Below are 17,781 nucleotides of genomic sequence, written 5' to 3' on the forward strand. Positions count from 1 at the left end.
TATCTTTTGCAGACTATGCAGAGAATATAGTGACAAAGACATTGATCATCACCTCATATCTTCAGAAACACTTTTGCTTCAATTTGGGAGTGGGGTGAGAGACACAAGGTTGATTTCAACCAATCTTATTCAAGTCTTGGTTTGAAAGTGACCAATCACATCACATGCAAGTCTTCTAAAGAGCATTTTCACACATCCATTGCTTCAAACATGATCATTTGGGCCATTTTGATCTTTTGGGCTCGTAAGTAGCTTTTTTTTTTTCTCTTTCCACTATCTAAATATATTTGTATTTATTGGTCAGTTCCATATATGCATATATTTAGTGTTTAAATGAAATCTCACTGTTCTGTTTTAGCTGGAGTCCGACCTAATCACAATGGTGAAAATGTCTCGCTACAAACATTCCAGCTGGGAGATGATGTTACAATCAAATGCTTCTCGAAAGAAAGTTTTGGTGACACAATGGTTTGGTATAAACAGAGCATTGGGAAGATCCCTTGGCCTATTGCAATATCACACAATTATTGGAAACAATTCGAACTTGAGGATAAATTTAAAAATGGGAGATTCAATATTTCAGCAAGTGAAGGATCTTTTCACCTGAACATCACAGCTATGACCAAAGAGGACATCGGAATATACTATTGTGGAACAGTGTTCTTGAATCAAATAAAATTTATCTCTGGAGCATATCTGATGCTAAAAGGTAAAATATATCCAATATGCTATTGTTTTATAGATTTTGTGTTGGAATAAACTAACTATTAACATTTCTTGTTTAAAACCAAAAGAGTCTTGACATGTTTATTTGCTATTTCAAAGGAAGTGAATCTAAAGACTTCAATATGGCATGTGGGGAGAGACCAGTTGTGAATGGAACCACTTTTAAAAATACTGGTAATTCCTAATTTAATTACTATGACCTATAGTTAACTACCTGCTTACTTGGTAACTCAAAACAGTGACCTCAAAAAGTATTTGTATTCTTAAGCCGCACTTAAAATTGGATGAATTTCATTGCATTAGACAACAAAATATCAAACCAAGTGATTTTTGCAAACAAGAACTAACTGCACTTTTTTGGGCTATTTTCCAGTTACTTTTCACCAACGGATCACACAAGGTGGTTTTTAGTAAATGTATGAAGTCAGTTCTCCTCAAGTTCACAGTTAGGCATTTGTTTTATCATTCATAATGTAAATGTTTTTGTGAAATGTTTTGCTTGAAAAGTGTGCTTGCACTATCTTTCTTTAAAATGAATCCCACTTGGTCTGAAAATTTTAATCTAAAGCAATTTTTGGGCCACTGTATACAGTTTTAAGTCATGGAAAAGAATCTCTAGTAATGTATATTCACAGTATTCAATAAATTACTTTACTATGAGCAGAATGCTGTGCTTTATTAAATATTTTTTTTGGTTCTTTTTCTCCATTTCAGACAACAATAATCAAAAGGCATGGGATCCTGTGCTACTTTGTTTGATATCCTCCAATGTTGTTTTTGTGATAATAATTATCACACTCCTTGTTGATCACTGCAAACGCTGGGGAAAAAGGCATAGAGGTAAAATTCCACCCACACTTTCCATCAGTTAAGCAGAGTTTAATTGGATAGGCTATTGATCCAGAAAAAGTCTTATACAGTCTAATATACAAACATGTTGTGCAAACTCTTTAAATATTCAGTCACAAATGTGCATGGCAAAGTTTAACTATAAATGTCTGCACATTTTAAAGGATCTACAAATCTAACATCTCCATCATGTGAGGTAATTTTCTTTTCTTCTTCTTCTTTTTTTTTCTTCTGTACTATAATATATACTTCTAATACTTTAAATATTACAAATGTTGATTTGGTTCTCAAGCAGAAAACAAATAAGCTATGATTTTTTTTTTTTTTTTTTTTTTTTTTTACAGATTAGAGATTCAGATGTGAATTATGCAGCTGTGAGTTTTGCCTCTGCTCCTCCAGCCAGAAGATCAAACAACAGACATCTGGTTGAATACAGTGAAGTGAACTACAAGCCGACAGATCATATGATTTAACAGAATATCTCCACAAAATTATTTGCCTTTCTGTAAACATTTATTATTGTATTGATATTGATATTTCAAAAGCATCAATTACTGTAAATATATAAACAGAGTTCATCTTCTATTTACAAAAAATACACTGTTATTGATCAAAGAAATGAAAGATAATAAAAACAAGAATCTGTTTGTATGAAAATGACATGCATACTATAGTAATAATAACTGCATGATAATAATAATAAAATGCAGCAGACTGTCTTAGAAGCGTAAAGATTAATCTCCATCCTGTTGAGTCTTGTCATGTTCCTCATTGCTGGAAACACTTGCATAGTCTGATGAATGATGCCTCTGATACCAGTCGTGCACTTTAGCCAAAGACATCTGTATGTCCTTGTCATCGACACATGAGGACATGTCTGCTATAAGGAAATAAAACAAAACTTTGGTTATCTGACATTTTTGACAGTTTTTCAAAAGAAACTTAAGTACGTGACTTGGAAGTTGAATTTGCAATTTGTTTATTGGCAGCACAGAACTTTAGCTATCAGCCACTCAGCAATGCCTATATGAAATTCAAATTTTGAAAGTTTTCAAAATTAGTGAATCATATAACTTACCATTGTCATCCAAGCATTTTAGTTTATATAGGATCCTAAAGCTGTCTACTGCTTCCCGACGATTCCATTCTCTCTCAAGTGCATCTTTTAGCTGGTGTTTGTTGATAAATAGTTCTGTATTTATTGCTTCTCCACTGACTGCAAACAAAAGCATAATAAGGCAATTAAAATGAGCTCAAGCCACAGACCAAAATAAAGTTATTGCAAAAAAACTAAACATACAATTAGGAGGTAACTGTATGCTCTGTCCTCGTTTGACAGCTCTTTGTTGGCTAATTGTTTTCAACATCTCTTTCGTCATAGCGTCACTCCTCTCCCATTCTTCATCAAGTAATTTTTTTACATCCTTAACTGGAAGCCACTCGGATAGGGTTTCTCTTTCTTGAAACTTCTTTTTCTTTCCCTGATGTTCATCATTGCTTTTTAGCAGAGCACTTTCCATTATCATTTCCTCAATCTTCTCCAGTAACTGATTTACTTGGGTGCGATCCTCTCTCATGCTCTCAAACACATGATATCTGTTCCCGCACATCTCAACAAGTCTCACAAGGGCGTCCCCTTCACTTTCAATGTGGTACTCAATTGGTTTGTTTCCCAATGATCCTCCCCATGTGAAGAGCACCATGGTTTGCCTCCAGACCTTTTCTCCAAGTGGTCTCATGTTTTCTAATATGACTTCCAACTGCTCTTCTAAGAACGATGTGTCTGCTGGTATAACCAAGAGGAATGCGTGGGGAGAAGAATCCATTGCCTTCAAGATCTCAGTTTTCACTGAATCTGCGTTCAGTTGATGCGGAAGGAATTTCCACCAGCTTGGTGTGTCCACCACAGTGATCTGTCGTCCATTCACTTCTCCACATGTTCGGACACACTTCGCAGTCTTGTCAAATGAAATGTCAGCGCCCAAGATGACACTGCCAGCTAATGTCTTGCCTGACAGGACCCAGCCCAGCAGCACAATATTCAGAGGTGTAGCATCATGCCCTGCATCTGTTGAAATTTTTTTTGTAATATATATATAAAATATATAGAATTAATAAATATTTATAATTATAAATGAAATATTATTTTATAATATTGTAATGAAATATTTTAGTTATATTTATATGATATTAATATATTATAAATAAAATATTAAAATAGAAGAGACAGATCTTCTTTATGTATTATAACACATGCTTGCAGAGGGCGCCAGTGGCCTGACGATTGTTTTTACACTTTACAACGCGATCTAATCCTTGTATAATATTGGCTTACAACATTTATTTCAAATGTCCAATTAATCTTTAATATTTGGCCATTGCTTTACGACAGAAATGCTACAACCGAATGGTTTGCTTTCCCCCACGGCATAAACGGATATGACGTTTTTGTGGGCATTCCCAGTAATGCCGACCAAGTCTATGCGTTTCATGGATTCTTGCCCATGGAAAGCGCCACTTTCGGCATTTTACCGGTTACTCGACACGGGCAAATTGAAACAATGTAAGTATGTTTTATTGTTTGTACATGTCTTTTAAATGTATTATGTTGCTATTTTTTGGTTGCACCAAGGACGTAAACAAAGACCAACGCTCTTTTGCTTCAGTTAGCTAAATTCTATTGTATACTTTTCCAACAAACGCCAACAAACTTCTATGTTCATAGACAAACAGTTGTTCATGCTATAAATTAAATGATACCTTTACAAAAATGCCACTACTCATTCATGTATTCAGCTACAGTAAAGCTTTAATCAGGATAAAACCGTATATTGAAAGCTAACAAACAGCAGTAACATTTACAAGTGACAGCATATCTAAACACTTTGACACAAGTACAAAAGGAAATACTTACCATTCATAAACGTCCTTTAAAAACCGTGCTTGCTGAGGTTCTGCTTGACCCTCTTCATCAATACTGCTATCGGCTCAATTTGATACGGCAATATCCGCTTGTTAAGTCGTGACGTAAGGAACGCCGTTTCCGGGTCCAAGCCTCGATTCGTTTCACTTGAGAATGCCATCTCGATGGCCGTTTATGAACGCTATTTATTCATATTAAACATTTAACATTTTAAAAAGTTAAACATTTAAAATACTTGAAGTCTACAAAACCGTCTCCGTGCTCACAGCATCACAGACATTAATATTTTAACATTTATAAAAGATGAATCACTGTCTGGCCATCTGGGATTTTGGTATGGAGATAAAGGTTATGATTATAATTTTTTGGTAGTATTACACCACATCGTTTGTGTATATTAGCACCGTTTGTTGTTTTCTTGTGGTATGAGAGAACGTTTGGACCCGGAAGCGCTGCCGCTTGACGTCAGACTTAACAACTGAATAGACGCCATTATTTACATTTAAACCGAAGCACATGTAACAACTAATGGTAAGGGCCGTGGTGTTTCCGGACGCTTCAGTGAATCACAATACACTGGGCCAGCTAACCAATCTGAGCCCATTGCGTATTTCCGAGGGAGTGGTGTCATAGAATTGGGAAGTCAAACCAGCCGTTCAAATGACAATGGAAACAGCGGTTTAGAATAAAGGTAAAATATATGAAAAATACAGTTTTTTTTAAAAAACGAAGCATTAAGGCATGTTAAACTGTGCCCCATAAACACAATTAAGCCTAGAATAAAAACACTGAACCACCTCTTTAAAAATTAAATTATTCGAATTTAATCGAGGAATCGTTACAGCCAAACTTGACCAACCTAAAATTCGACACTGACCTGCACTTTTAATTTCTTTCAGTTTTCTTCTCTTCTCCAAAACTTGGTGTTCTCTTGCAGCTGCTTTCTCTTCCACATTTTTCATTGTAATCTCCAGATCCATCAGCCTTCTTGCATCAACTTGAAAAAAGCAGCCATTGTTTTCAGCAACAAGTTTCTCTATCTGCCTAAATAATTCCTTCGCCTGGGAGCCATCTGTATCAAGGTCAGTGTCAAAGCCAACATATCTGTTTCCACATTTTTGAGTAAGCTTGTTCAAGTTTTCCCCTTCACGTTCTACATATTGCTCTATAGTTTTGTCACCCAAATGTTTGAGTTTTGTGAAGACTATTATGGTTTGATTCCAGATGTCATCACCAATGAACTGCACGTGACCCTCGGCTACTTTCCTGTGCTTCTCTGAGAAAGCAAAATCAGCCTCTATCACCAGGAGGAAAACATGAGGTCCCGGTGGACAGATATTGGTGCTCTTAACAAGCTCTGCTTTCAGACGCTGTGGGGTGTCACATAACTGATAACACTTCCACCAGCCTGGGGTGTCCACAAGAATGATTTTCCTGCCATGTATGTTTCCTTCCATCTTCACACACTGTGTGGTTGTTTGGTCAGATTCACATTTAACATTTAAAAAGGAGTGTGCCACATTACTCTTACCACTCTGATATCCTCCTAATAACACTAATCGCAGTTCTGTAAAACAAAAGCAGGAAGAGAATGACAAAGTATTGACTTTGATATGTATAAATTGAAAATATATATAATTTATATATATATATATATATATATATATATATATATACACATACACACTAATTATCTAGAAAGCATTGTATTTATACTTTTCATTAATTTTTATGAATTTTGTTTAGTGTTTGATCACAAAAATATAATTAAAACCATATTTTCCACAAATACTACTCCTAAACATAATAATACTAGAAAGAAGAAGAATAGAAAGAAGAATCACCCCATCCCATGATTTTTCTTAAAAAATTAATTTGCTGTCTCTTACCGTCTGCCATTGTAAAAGCCAAATATCTTGCTTGAAATAATAATTAATCCTTCGCAGTGATCAATTCTGCTCTCAGTCGTTTTTAGTGTCTTTATTGCAGATTTCTAAAAAAAATTCCCGAAAATGGTTGGATTTCATTGTAAAATGGATTTTTTCATTATAAAAGTTCCAACCACCGTGAGAGAGAAACTAAAACTGATGCATGTTTGGACTATCACTGCTTTCATCAACATGTTTCAAGGGAACTGGACAAACCAGTAATAGGCAAACACAAACACTTTTTTTTTTCTCAAGCCTCCAAATTGTAAGTGTACTGATTGTCTTCTCAGCATGAAGTTAGTTGGAAAATGACATAAAGCATTCTAGAGAAATATCAGGATATTTCTTTATGTTTTAAGTCATTGCAACTTATAGTAACTTAACTTGTCATTAATTAGATAATCCGATCATCCATCCATTGTTTCAACCACTTGTGCTGGTTAGTGAGAGAAACAACAAGAACAGAAAAAAGAGAAGAGACGAGCAGAAACACAACAACCAAAATTCACACAGGTGCATAGACTTGGATGAAATCAAAAACATTCGAAAATAAAAACATTTTAAATGTCTTAGCAGAGGATGATTAAACAACTCCAAAAAAGCATTATCATCTTCACTTATTACAAAGCAATTTGATTTTATTTCTTTCAAACGTCTACAATAGTTTGTATTGAGAATTGTACTGCTAGTAATCATTTCCATCAGACGTTTATCAGCCCTCATCATCTTCTCCTCTGTGAAGGCTGTGTCATCTTTCACAACCAGTAGAGCTGGTTCAGCTGCTTGAGCAGAGAGTGATCCACATTTACACTATTGTCTTGTTCCTGGTATACCAACCATGTGTCACTTATTATCCACTGGTACATAAGCTAATGTCTGATGTACACAACAATGTTGTGTAAATTAACGGTGTTTACACACCATATACTGTGGGGAAGGTGTGCGTACAACAGCGCATGTGCGAGTGACTTGAGCACTTGAAAACAAAGTTCACTAGAAACGGCAAACGTGTCTGTCCATGCTCACAGCCAAAGGAGTATACTTTGAAAGGCTTGCACCCTCAACTGTGCTCAAGATGGTAATTGTGTAGTTGTGTAATTGACTTGCTTTTCTGTAGCAGCCATATTTAATGTTGCCATTTTGAGTGGTCAGGCTCTTCCTCTTTCAAGGCTGTGTTTGGCTGCTCTTGTCCTATAAGTGTTGTACCTTCTGTTATAAGACTTAGGCCTGTAAGGGGTTGTTATCTTAATTTTATTTTCAGAATAATAAATGAAAAACAAAAAACAGTTGCATTGGAATTATAAGTACAAAAAGTAAAACTCAGATATTTTTAAACATTACAAACCATTTGCTATGTAGTTTAAAAGCAATGCCAGGGTAAAAAGCCATGTTTAATTTTTTTTTCCTAAAAAATGGAAAATGGTACAGTTGCAAGAAAAAGAATGTGAACCACTTGCAGAATCTGTGAAAATGTTAATAATTTTAACAAAATAAGGGAGATCATACAAAATGCATGTTATTTTTTTAGTACTGTCCTGAGTAAGATAATTTACATAAGAGATGTTTACATATAATCCATAAGACAAAAAAAAAATCTGAATTTATTAAGGTATGTGACATTCATAAGTATGTGAACCACTGATTCTTAATACTGTGTGTGGTTACCTGGATGATCTATGACTGTTTTTTTGTTTTGTGATGGTTGTTCATGCAGCCAGGTCCTGCAGATTCTTCAGTTTTCCACCATCTTTTGCATATTTGAACCCTTTACAACAGTGACTGAATGATTTTGAAATCCGTCTTTTCACACTGAGGACAACTGAGGGACTCAAACACAACTATTAAAAAAGGTTCAAACATTCACTGATGCTCCAGAAAAAAACATGATGCATTAATAGACGGGGGGTGAAAACATTTGGAATTTGAAGATCAAGGTAAATTGTATTTAATTTGTCTTCCGGGAAACATGCAAGTATTTTCTGTTGCTTCCGAAGGGCAGTACTAAATGAAAAATAATGACATTCAAGAGAAATAAGAAAAATTTGGACCTCTTCATCCTGTTCAAAAGTTTTCACCCCCCGACTCTTAATGCATCATGTTTCCTTCTGGAGCATCAGTGAATGTTTGAACCTTTTTTAATAGTTGTGTTTGAGTCTCTCAGTTGTCCTCCATGTGAAAAGATGGATCTCAAAATCATTCAGTCACTGTTGTAAAGGGTTCAAATATGCAAAAGATGGTGGAAAACTGAAGAATTTTTGGGACCTGGAGATTTTTTCTGAAGAACAGAGCTCAGTTTAACTGTTCAGAATAAACAAGGGACTCATGAACAACCATCACACAACAAAAAAAACAGTCGTAGATCATCCAGGTAACCACACACAGTATTAAGAATCAATCACAAACTTTTGAACTGGGTCATTTTAATAAATGCAGCTATTTTTGTTGTCTTACGGATTATATGTAAACATCTTTTATATAAAATATCTTACTCAGGACAGTACTAAATAAAAAATAACATGCATTTTGTATGATCTCTCTTATTTTGTTAAAATTTTGCACATTTTCACAGATTCTGCAAGTGGTTCCCATACTTTTTCTTGCAACTGTATGTAGTACTTTCATATGTAGACTATTTGAAAATTTGAAATTTACACACACACACAAGCTGGGTTTCTGGGTTTCCATGCTTTATGGGTCTTTACATAGTCAAAATGTTTTTACACTGTACAAACTATCTTCTAACCCTAAACCTACCCAATCACAGAAAACTTTCTGCATTTTTACATTAAAAAAAAAAAAAGCTGTTTTCCTCATGGTAACCAAAAAATATCCCCACAAGGTCTACACACACACACACACACACACACACACACACACACACACACACACACACACACACACACACACATTTATGTTTATATTGTAAGTGATTTGATGTGAGATAACCAACCCACATTACTTTCTCTCTTTCAAAATGGCCAAAGTATATGCTCTTTGCGGTCAGTTGCAAAGTGTTGATTAGCTTGCATTGGTCTACTGTTGTGGTCTTTGCACAAAAGCAATAGCAGACCCTCACTTGTGTCTGTTTCAGGATGTGTCGTGCTGACCTGATTTCTTTCATGTGTTTGTGCTTGTGCCACCAGTGACCTTTTAAGATAACTGCACCCACACTGGTGTAGGAGAAAACTGTTGAGATATGCACTTTGGGCAAAACAAGCTGCAAAAGCTTTTAATAGTACCACTCTCAGTAAATGACTGACTTATTGCTTACATTTCATTATGGTTCTAAAATATTTGTTGTGAGGTTTGTTTTTATGATGTCAAAAATGAATGCTGGGGCCTAATCCTTGTTTAATAAAAGCCCTGTCTGTGAAATCATGCCAGAGTATATTTGTATTATTTAACATCATGTTTACATAGCGCACACAACACCTCTGCACCTTACTCCCAATTTCTCTCAACGTGAGGACAGGAGAGGTGTGGGATGGGAGATCAAAGTAACTCGGGTTACTCATTTGAAAAAGTAACACAGATAGCTTGTTTAAAAGTAACACATTATCTTACTAGTTAAAAAAAGTAATCTGATTATGCAACTTGTATTACTTGTAACCTTTAACACTGGTTTTAGGTACTTAAAGGGATAGTTCACCAAAAAAAAAAAAAAATCTGTCATAATTTATTTGCCTGCATGTTGTTCCAAACATAGACTGTAAAAAAAGATGGATGACGCACCTTCACTCTCTTACATTGTTGAAAAGTGAAGCCACCAATGCCCCAAGATGGCACTGACATCTTGTGCTAATTACATTGTTCGGAGCCCGAGTCTTTGCAGTAGTGAGCATGAAGTGGAGCCACGGTTTCAAGGTCCCGCCCATACTCCGACAGAATCAATCTCAAGTACAGGCCCCTGAACTTTTTTTTAAGTAGCTGCTCCAATTTTGATGTCTGCTGATTGTAGTACAACTGAAGGACTGTTAAAATAAGGTAAATATAACTACTAACCACATAGTCATATCCTGAATAAAGCCCGTTGGTGCCTCCATGACTACATCACTCAGAGAAGCTGTCAGTCACAGCTGTCAATCAAGATGTCACACCCCCATTTTATAGCATCAACAAACTAACTAAAACCAAACTTATTTAAAAAACAAACAAACATTTGAACTTACATCAGCGTGATAAAAACTGCCTAAAATGACAGAAGCCATCTTTGGAAAAAAAATGATTTGAAGTGTAATATGATTGTTTAGTTTGGCTCATGTCCCATTTGTTTACATGGAGAGGGCAGGGTTTATGATCTATACTGCATCCAGCCACCTGGGGGCGATCGAAATGCTTTGGCTTCACTGTTCAGGGGTGCATTTCCCAAAAGCATCGTTAGCTAACTAACATAGCAAGTTCAGTCGTTACTAACATGGTTCAACGATTTGGTGTTTCCCGAAACCATAGTTCAAAGAACATTCACAAACTGCATTGCAAACGTGTGTGGTTGGAACGACAGCTCTCGAGCTGTGGTTAGAAGCATAGTTTCTTGTTTTTATGACACGTGGACTTAGTAAATCGTTATCTTGAGCAAAATAAGCAAGCTGACATTAAGTACAATGTATATCTTTTATTTCAAAATGTCATTTACATATTTTAGTTTGTCAAGAGATTTTAATCAACGTTTTTGAAGAGTGCGCATGTGCTTACGTGCTCTAGTACGTAAGAACGAGCCTATGATTTAATCTGGAAATAAAGTAAAATAACTGAGAAAAATGAGAAGTAGTCCTCAGATGCCATGTCTGTAATTTATAGCAAAAATCTAGCATTAATTCGATCTCAAACGGATTCATATAAAGAAGTTATTACTCCATCACCTGCGTGACATCATTAACCAACATGGCTGAACGACCTGTTTTGCGACAATATGGTTTTGGGAAACAGTCGTGACTAGCTAATTGATTTGCTCAATGATGCATCGTACTATAGTGAAGCAGCGAGTTTCGTCTTTGTATGGGAAACGCACCACAGGATGTGTGCGGCACCTCTGTTCCAAACCTGTGTGACTTTCTTCTATGAAATGCACAGAATATATATTGAAGAATGTTGGTAACCAAACAATATCGGTGCCCACTGACTGTGTGGACAAAAAACAAAAACAAAAAAACATTTAGACATATCTAAAAAAAAATCTGTCTAGAACAGAGGTTTCAAGCCGTTAACAACCTGTGGCCCACTCATTCAACCACAAAAGCTTCCACAGACCCCCTAGACAACTTACTGTATAAACTAAAGTGATCTACATACACACTCTCTAAATGACAGAAGTCATGTACACTATACTGCATTTTACTGCACATCTGTTAAAATGGAAAAAACAGACACAGAACTGTTTGCTGACCTTTGACCTTTTGATAAAGTCTCTGTTTTTTTTATATTTTTAACATGTTTTTGTTGCATATCCACAACATTCACAGAATTCAACTGTTAATACTGTTTCAAATAGCAATGTGGTGTCATAGAGCCTCACAAAGCTGTTGTTTAATATAATTTTTGACAGGAAAGTTAAATACACTGATGATACAAATGAAGAATGGACAATTAAATGTTTTATATTCAGATTACATTTCTTAACTGGTTTGAAAAGGAAATTGGATTAATCTGTCTTTTGAGGCCTGGTGTTTGTTCTAAATTGCAGGAAGTCCACTAGGTCAAAGACTTGTTCATTCTCATGAAAATGTTAATGAGGACAAGGGGTGTCAACTGCAAGACAGAGAGGGTATAAATGATTATAACTTCACTCAGCCAATGAGAACTTGTTACGAAGTTTGGACAATTTGCATACATGATATACTGAAGTTTGTCAGTTTATATGCCATATTCTCATTTTGTTCTCAGGATGGAGACTGTTCACATGCCAGCTATCAAGAGGTTTTCTCTGCGTGCATACGTTCTTATGTCTTGCATATCATGTAAGTGATTTATCATTTATTTATTTAGGATTTTTGTAGTTTTTTATTACACATTATATTATCAAATTAAAATCCAAAAAAGGTCTAAAACACTCTAAAACACATTTATTCATAACACACAGGAGATAACAAACATTTCGGCTCTTCGCCTTCGTTAGTGTATATTACAGTTGCAAGAAAAAGCATGTGAACCACTTGCAGAATCTGTGAAAATGTTAATAATTTTAACAAAATAAGGGAGATAATACAAAATGCATGTTATTTTTTATTTAGTACTGTTCTGAGTAAGATATTTTACATGAAAGATGTTTACATATAATCCACAAGACAAAAACAATAGCTGAATTTATTAAAATAACCCCATTCATAAGTATGTGAACCACTGATTCTTAATACTGTGTGTGGTTACCTGGATGATCTACGACTGTTTTTTTTGTTTTGTGATGGTTGTTCATGAGTCCCTTGTTTGTCCTGAGCAGTTAAACTGAGCTCTGTTCTTCAGAAAAATTCTCCAGGTCCTGCAGATTCTTCAGTTTTCCAGCATTTTTTGCATATTTGAACCCTTTACGGCAGTGACTGAATGATTTTGAGATCCGTCTTTTCACACTGAGGACAACTGAGGGACTCAAACACAACTTTTAAAAAATAATAGATGGGGGGTGAAAACATTTGGAATTTGAAGATCAAGGTAAATTGTATTTAATTTGTCTTCCGGGAAACATGAAAGTATCTTCTGTTGCTTCCGAAGGGCAGTACTAAATGAAAAAAAAATGACATTCAAGCAAAGTAAGAAAAATTTGGACCTCTTCATCCTGTTCAAAAGTTTTCACCCCCCGACTCTTAATGCGTCGTGTTTCCTTCTGAGCATCAGTGAATGTTTGAACCTTTTTTAATAGTTGTGTTTGAGTCCCTCAGTTGTCCTCCATGTGAAAAGATGGATCTCAAAATCATTCAGTCACTGTTGTAAAGGGTTCAAATATGCAAAAGATGGTGGAAAACTGAAGAATCTTTGGGACCTGGAGATTTTTTATGAAGAACAGAGCTCAGTTTAACTGCTCAGAATAAAGTCGTACAGTCGTAGATCATCCAGGTAACCACACACAGTATTAAGAATCAATGGTTCACAAACTTTTGAACTGGGTCATTTTAATAAATACAGCTATTTTTTTGTCTTATGGATTATATGTAAACATCTTTTATGTAAAATATCTTACTCAGGACAGTACTAAATAAAAAATAAATAATTTTGTATGATCTCTCTTATTTTGTTAAAATTTTACACATTTTCACAGATTCTGCAAGTGGTTCACATACTTTTTCTTGCAAATGTATATTATCAGAATAACTTCTGAGTTAACTTTTAAACTATTTGAGTTTGAAATTTCAGTTGACAATTACATGTGAATTTCAGACTCTCAGTATTTGGTCCATCTTTTGCTTTAATGATAGCAGCACTCAAGCCGATTACCTTTTTGTAGTATGATTTGAGAATGATTCATAGAGCATTTTGTGCTTCGGTAGAAGAACATCTGAGCGTCTCTACAAAAGAGTTCACATGATCAGTGTCACAAATGTGCTTCTTTCATCTTTTTTTTAATTTATCTATCTATCTATACAAACTACCATCCATACAAACTCATCAGGACTTCTCTTGGTTTATTTCAGGTGTATCTATGACACCCAGTGTTTTCCAGTTAAACGTTTCAGTCACAGCACCAGCCGGTGGTTCGGTCATCCTGGAATGCTACACCACTGCTGATCTGGTTGTGACTTGGGTTTGGCTTAAACAAATCCCAGGACAAAAGTTAAATACTATAGCTTCCACATATTACAAGGAGATAAAACTTCAAGGAGAATTTGTTAATGAATCACGGTTTGAAGTCAAAGTTGATGTCAAGAAATCTGCATTAATTTTCACCAAGATTACATCCAGAGATGCCGCTTATTACCATTGTGGTGTGCTGTTATATGAGACGTTGTACTTTGGAGGGGGATCTTATCTAACAGTTAATGGTGAGTGGAAACCTGGAAATGGAGAAGTTATATTTTGAAATTCTAAATATTTGTTTTATTATTATTACTACCAAAACTAAAGAATATTATTTTTCATTTTAGATGCAAAGCCAATTGAAGTCATCCAGCAGCCTGTTTTAGACTCACATCATGTAGGAGACTCTGTGACTCTTCATTGCTCAATCTTTGGTGAGACTTGCTCAGGAGGGCAAAGCGTGTACTGGCTTAAATACGAACCAAGAGAGTCTCATTCAGGATTCATTTACACTGATGGAGACAGAAAAGATCAGTGTGAGATGATCTCTGTGTCTGGATCGACTGTACAGAACTGCGTGCACAAAGTACCCAAAAGCCTCGGCAGTGATGAAACTTACTTTTGCAGTGTGGTCACATGTGGAAAGCTAATCATTGGAAATGGAACTAAACTGACAGCTGATGGTAAAACTTTCTGTATTGCTCACATACTGTATGGTATCTACTATGTCTGAAATATCCTTTTCATTTGGCAATAGAATTCTTATATCAGTACTTAGTTTTCAGAGAATTTAATAATAGAAAAAAGTTATTTTATTCTATTTGGACTGTTCAGATTTAGATGATAAAATTACATCTTATTTCGTAAACCTTTTTTGCCCCCAGTTTTTTCTCCGAAAACAATGGTCTATATCATCGCACTGCTCTCCGCTGTATTAGTGATATCAGTGATAGTGAATATAATAATGGTGCTGTCATGGAGAAGAGCTGCACACAGAGGTAAGACCCTTTTTATTCAACTCACATTTCAAAATTACATTATGTCTAAAAAACAAAACAAAACAAAACAAATACACTACCATTCAAATGTTTGGGTTGATATAATTTTTTTTTATGTTTTTGAAAGAAGTCTCTTGTGCACACCCAGGCATTAAAAACAGTACTAATGTGAAATATTATTTGAATGTTTACTATTTTAATATATTTTAAAATATAATTTATTCCTGTGATGCAAAGCTAAATTTTTAGCATCATTACTTCAGTCGTCAGTGTCACATGATCCTTCAGAAATCATTATAATGTGCTGATTTGCTGCTTATTATTTTTATGGAAACAGTGATGCATTTTTTCCCCGAGGATACTTTATAAATAGTTCAAAAGAACAGCATTTATTTAAAATATAAAAATGTTGTAACATTATAAATGTCTACTGTCACTTTTGATTAATTTAATACATCCTTGCTGAATAAAAGTATTAAATTCTTTAAATATAATATATATAGCCAAAATGACTTGATGTACAACGACTGTTCTAATATCTAATTATGATCAATTTTAAGGTGTTGGCGCGGTCCAATCTACAGTCCAGGTGAGTTGAAAGCTTTATACTTTTACATACAGCTATGGGTGAGTGTGGGTAAGCTGTGCCACTCAAATAAAAATCAACATGAAACATTGATGGTGGTTTATACTATTTAATAATGTACTTTATACATAGTTCACCCAAAAATGAGAATTATGTCATTAATTACTCACCCTCATGTCGTTCCACACCCGTAAGACCTTTATTCATCTTCGGAACACAAATTAAGATATTTTTGATGAAATCCAATGGCTCAGTGAGGCCTGCATTGCCAGCAAGATAATTAACACTTTCAGTGCCCAGAAAGCTACTAAAAACATATTTAAAACAGTTCATGTGAGTACAGTGGTTCAACTTTAATGTTACGAAGCGACAAGCGACACTTTTTATGCACCAAAAAAACAAACAAAATAATGACTTTTCAACAATATGTAGTGATGGGCAATTTCAAAACACTGCTTCGAATCTTTTTCAAAGCGGCAAAGTCATGTGATTTCAGCAGTTTGGCAGTTTGACATGCGATCCGAACCACTGATTTGAAACAAAAGATTTATAAAGCTTCGAAGCAGTGTTTTGAAATTGCCCATCACTAGATAGTGTTGAAAAGTCGTTATTTTTTTTTTTTTTTTGGCACACAAAAAGTATTTGCGTCACTTTATAATATTAAGGTTGAACCACTGTAGTCACATAAACTGTTTTAAATATGTTTTTAGTAGCTTTCTGGCAATGAAATTTTCAGTTTTGGGTGAACTAACCCTTTAGGTCTAATTTTGCTGCACATTGTTTGCATTTTTAAGATATTCATAAACCATTGAGTACAATATATGCATGCACTGTACCAGTACTGAGTATTGTCAAAATTATATCATTCTCTCATTAGACTGCTGACATAGACTCAGAAAATTATGCATCGCTGAAGTTTTCTTCACACCAGCCTACACGTAAAATAAAAAGCCACAAAGAGGTAAATTCTGTGGTCTATGCATCTGTCTGTCAAACAAGAAGTGTAAAACAAGGATTTCCTCATTCTTAATGCTTATCATTTTGTAACTGTGTGAATAAGATTGACTTTTAGAATTTTTTATTTGTAAATTGTTTAAATGAATGTCACATTCATCATGTGGTCTCAAATAATACAAGCATCACATCATTCAGCTGCAAGATGAAGTCTTGTATTTGGATCTTAATGCAGTTTACAGTTGAAAAAGTGATGAGTGACAGACTTCTGTTACTGTCTTTTATAGATTTTGTATGTTGTTGTCTTAAAATGTTTATCTTATAGGGCATATATCTTATAATAGCATTTATGTGGCATTGTAGTGTCTCCATGTAATTCAGGGTCATTAATATGTTTAAATATACACATTAAAACATGAAAAAAATCCTACATTGTGTGTTTACAATAATTGACCATTAAATTCAGCACCATGGAGAGGGGCAACATTGTGCAAATGAGGGAAAAAACTTTCTGTGCAAATTGCTTGGCAAGAATAGACAAAAATATATCTGTATTACAAATTAACCCAGAAATGACCCAAACATGGAAAATAGAGACATAGTGGATGGTATGTATTTCTCTTAATCCCTGTTGCAGCATTATGCAAACATACAGAAATGTACTACTAGTCACATCCAGGTGATGGCAGTCAGATATCACTAGTACACACAAACACATATACAACCTTTATACAGTATAAACATGTGTTAACAATAGCATGCAATGGCTTCTGTTCTTTATATAACTTAAACTTTCTTCAAATTAAGTGTTTTTCTTTCTTCCTCTGATGTTTTTGTATCACATACCATGTACTTGTCCCACAATATTTCAGTCATTTTATTCTATAGTTGATATATCATGAAGTATTGTAACAAATTATTATTACTTTTTTTTTGCATGCCGTCACCCTAAGCATATCTCTAAAATGCATTAATCTGGCCTGCTGAAAAGATTAGATGTCTGCTAGTTGCATTTGCTTACATACTGTATACTTAGCAGCTTACTTCAGGAAACGGACAGTATTTTGTGCATGCAGAGAGTCAGTAGAGTCACAT

General features: G+C 34.9%; 1 protein-coding gene and 1 long non-coding RNA gene across 3 annotated transcripts; one reads left to right on the forward strand and one right to left on the reverse strand.

Moving 5' to 3' along the window:
* The first annotated feature begins 93 nt into the window (after positions 1-93).
* On the forward strand, positions 94-5,746 carry LOC127515216 (uncharacterized). 2 transcript variants are annotated; one of them, XM_051898632.1, is made up of 6 exons: positions 94-244; positions 359-709; positions 826-900; positions 1,441-1,566; positions 5,473-5,580; positions 5,723-5,746. In XM_051898632.1, exons 1-5 carry the CDS (start codon positions 211-213, stop codon positions 5,544-5,546), a joined length of 660 nt encoding a protein of 219 aa, XP_051754592.1. In that variant the 5' UTR covers positions 94-210; the 3' UTR covers positions 5,547-5,580; positions 5,723-5,746. The 2 variants fall into 2 exon arrangements, with proteins under 2 accessions (XP_051754592.1, XP_051754591.1); XM_051898631.1 differs by lacking the exons at positions 5,473-5,580; positions 5,723-5,746 and adding exons at positions 1,740-1,771; positions 1,920-2,490.
* LOC127515219 (uncharacterized) lies at positions 2,308-7,813 on the reverse strand. Its single transcript, XR_007930790.1, has 4 exons — positions 6,388-7,813; positions 2,876-6,065; positions 2,654-2,791; positions 2,308-2,455 (listed from the first exon to the last, which is right to left on the reverse strand). It is a non-coding gene; the product is annotated as an uncharacterized LOC127515219 (long non-coding RNA).
* Between the last annotated feature and the right edge of the window lie 9,968 nt (positions 7,814-17,781).

This window comes from Ctenopharyngodon idella, chromosome 7 (genome assembly GCF_019924925.1).
Source record: "Ctenopharyngodon idella isolate HZGC_01 chromosome 7, HZGC01, whole genome shotgun sequence".
Lineage (NCBI taxonomy): Eukaryota > Metazoa > Chordata > Actinopteri > Cypriniformes > Xenocyprididae > Ctenopharyngodon > Ctenopharyngodon idella.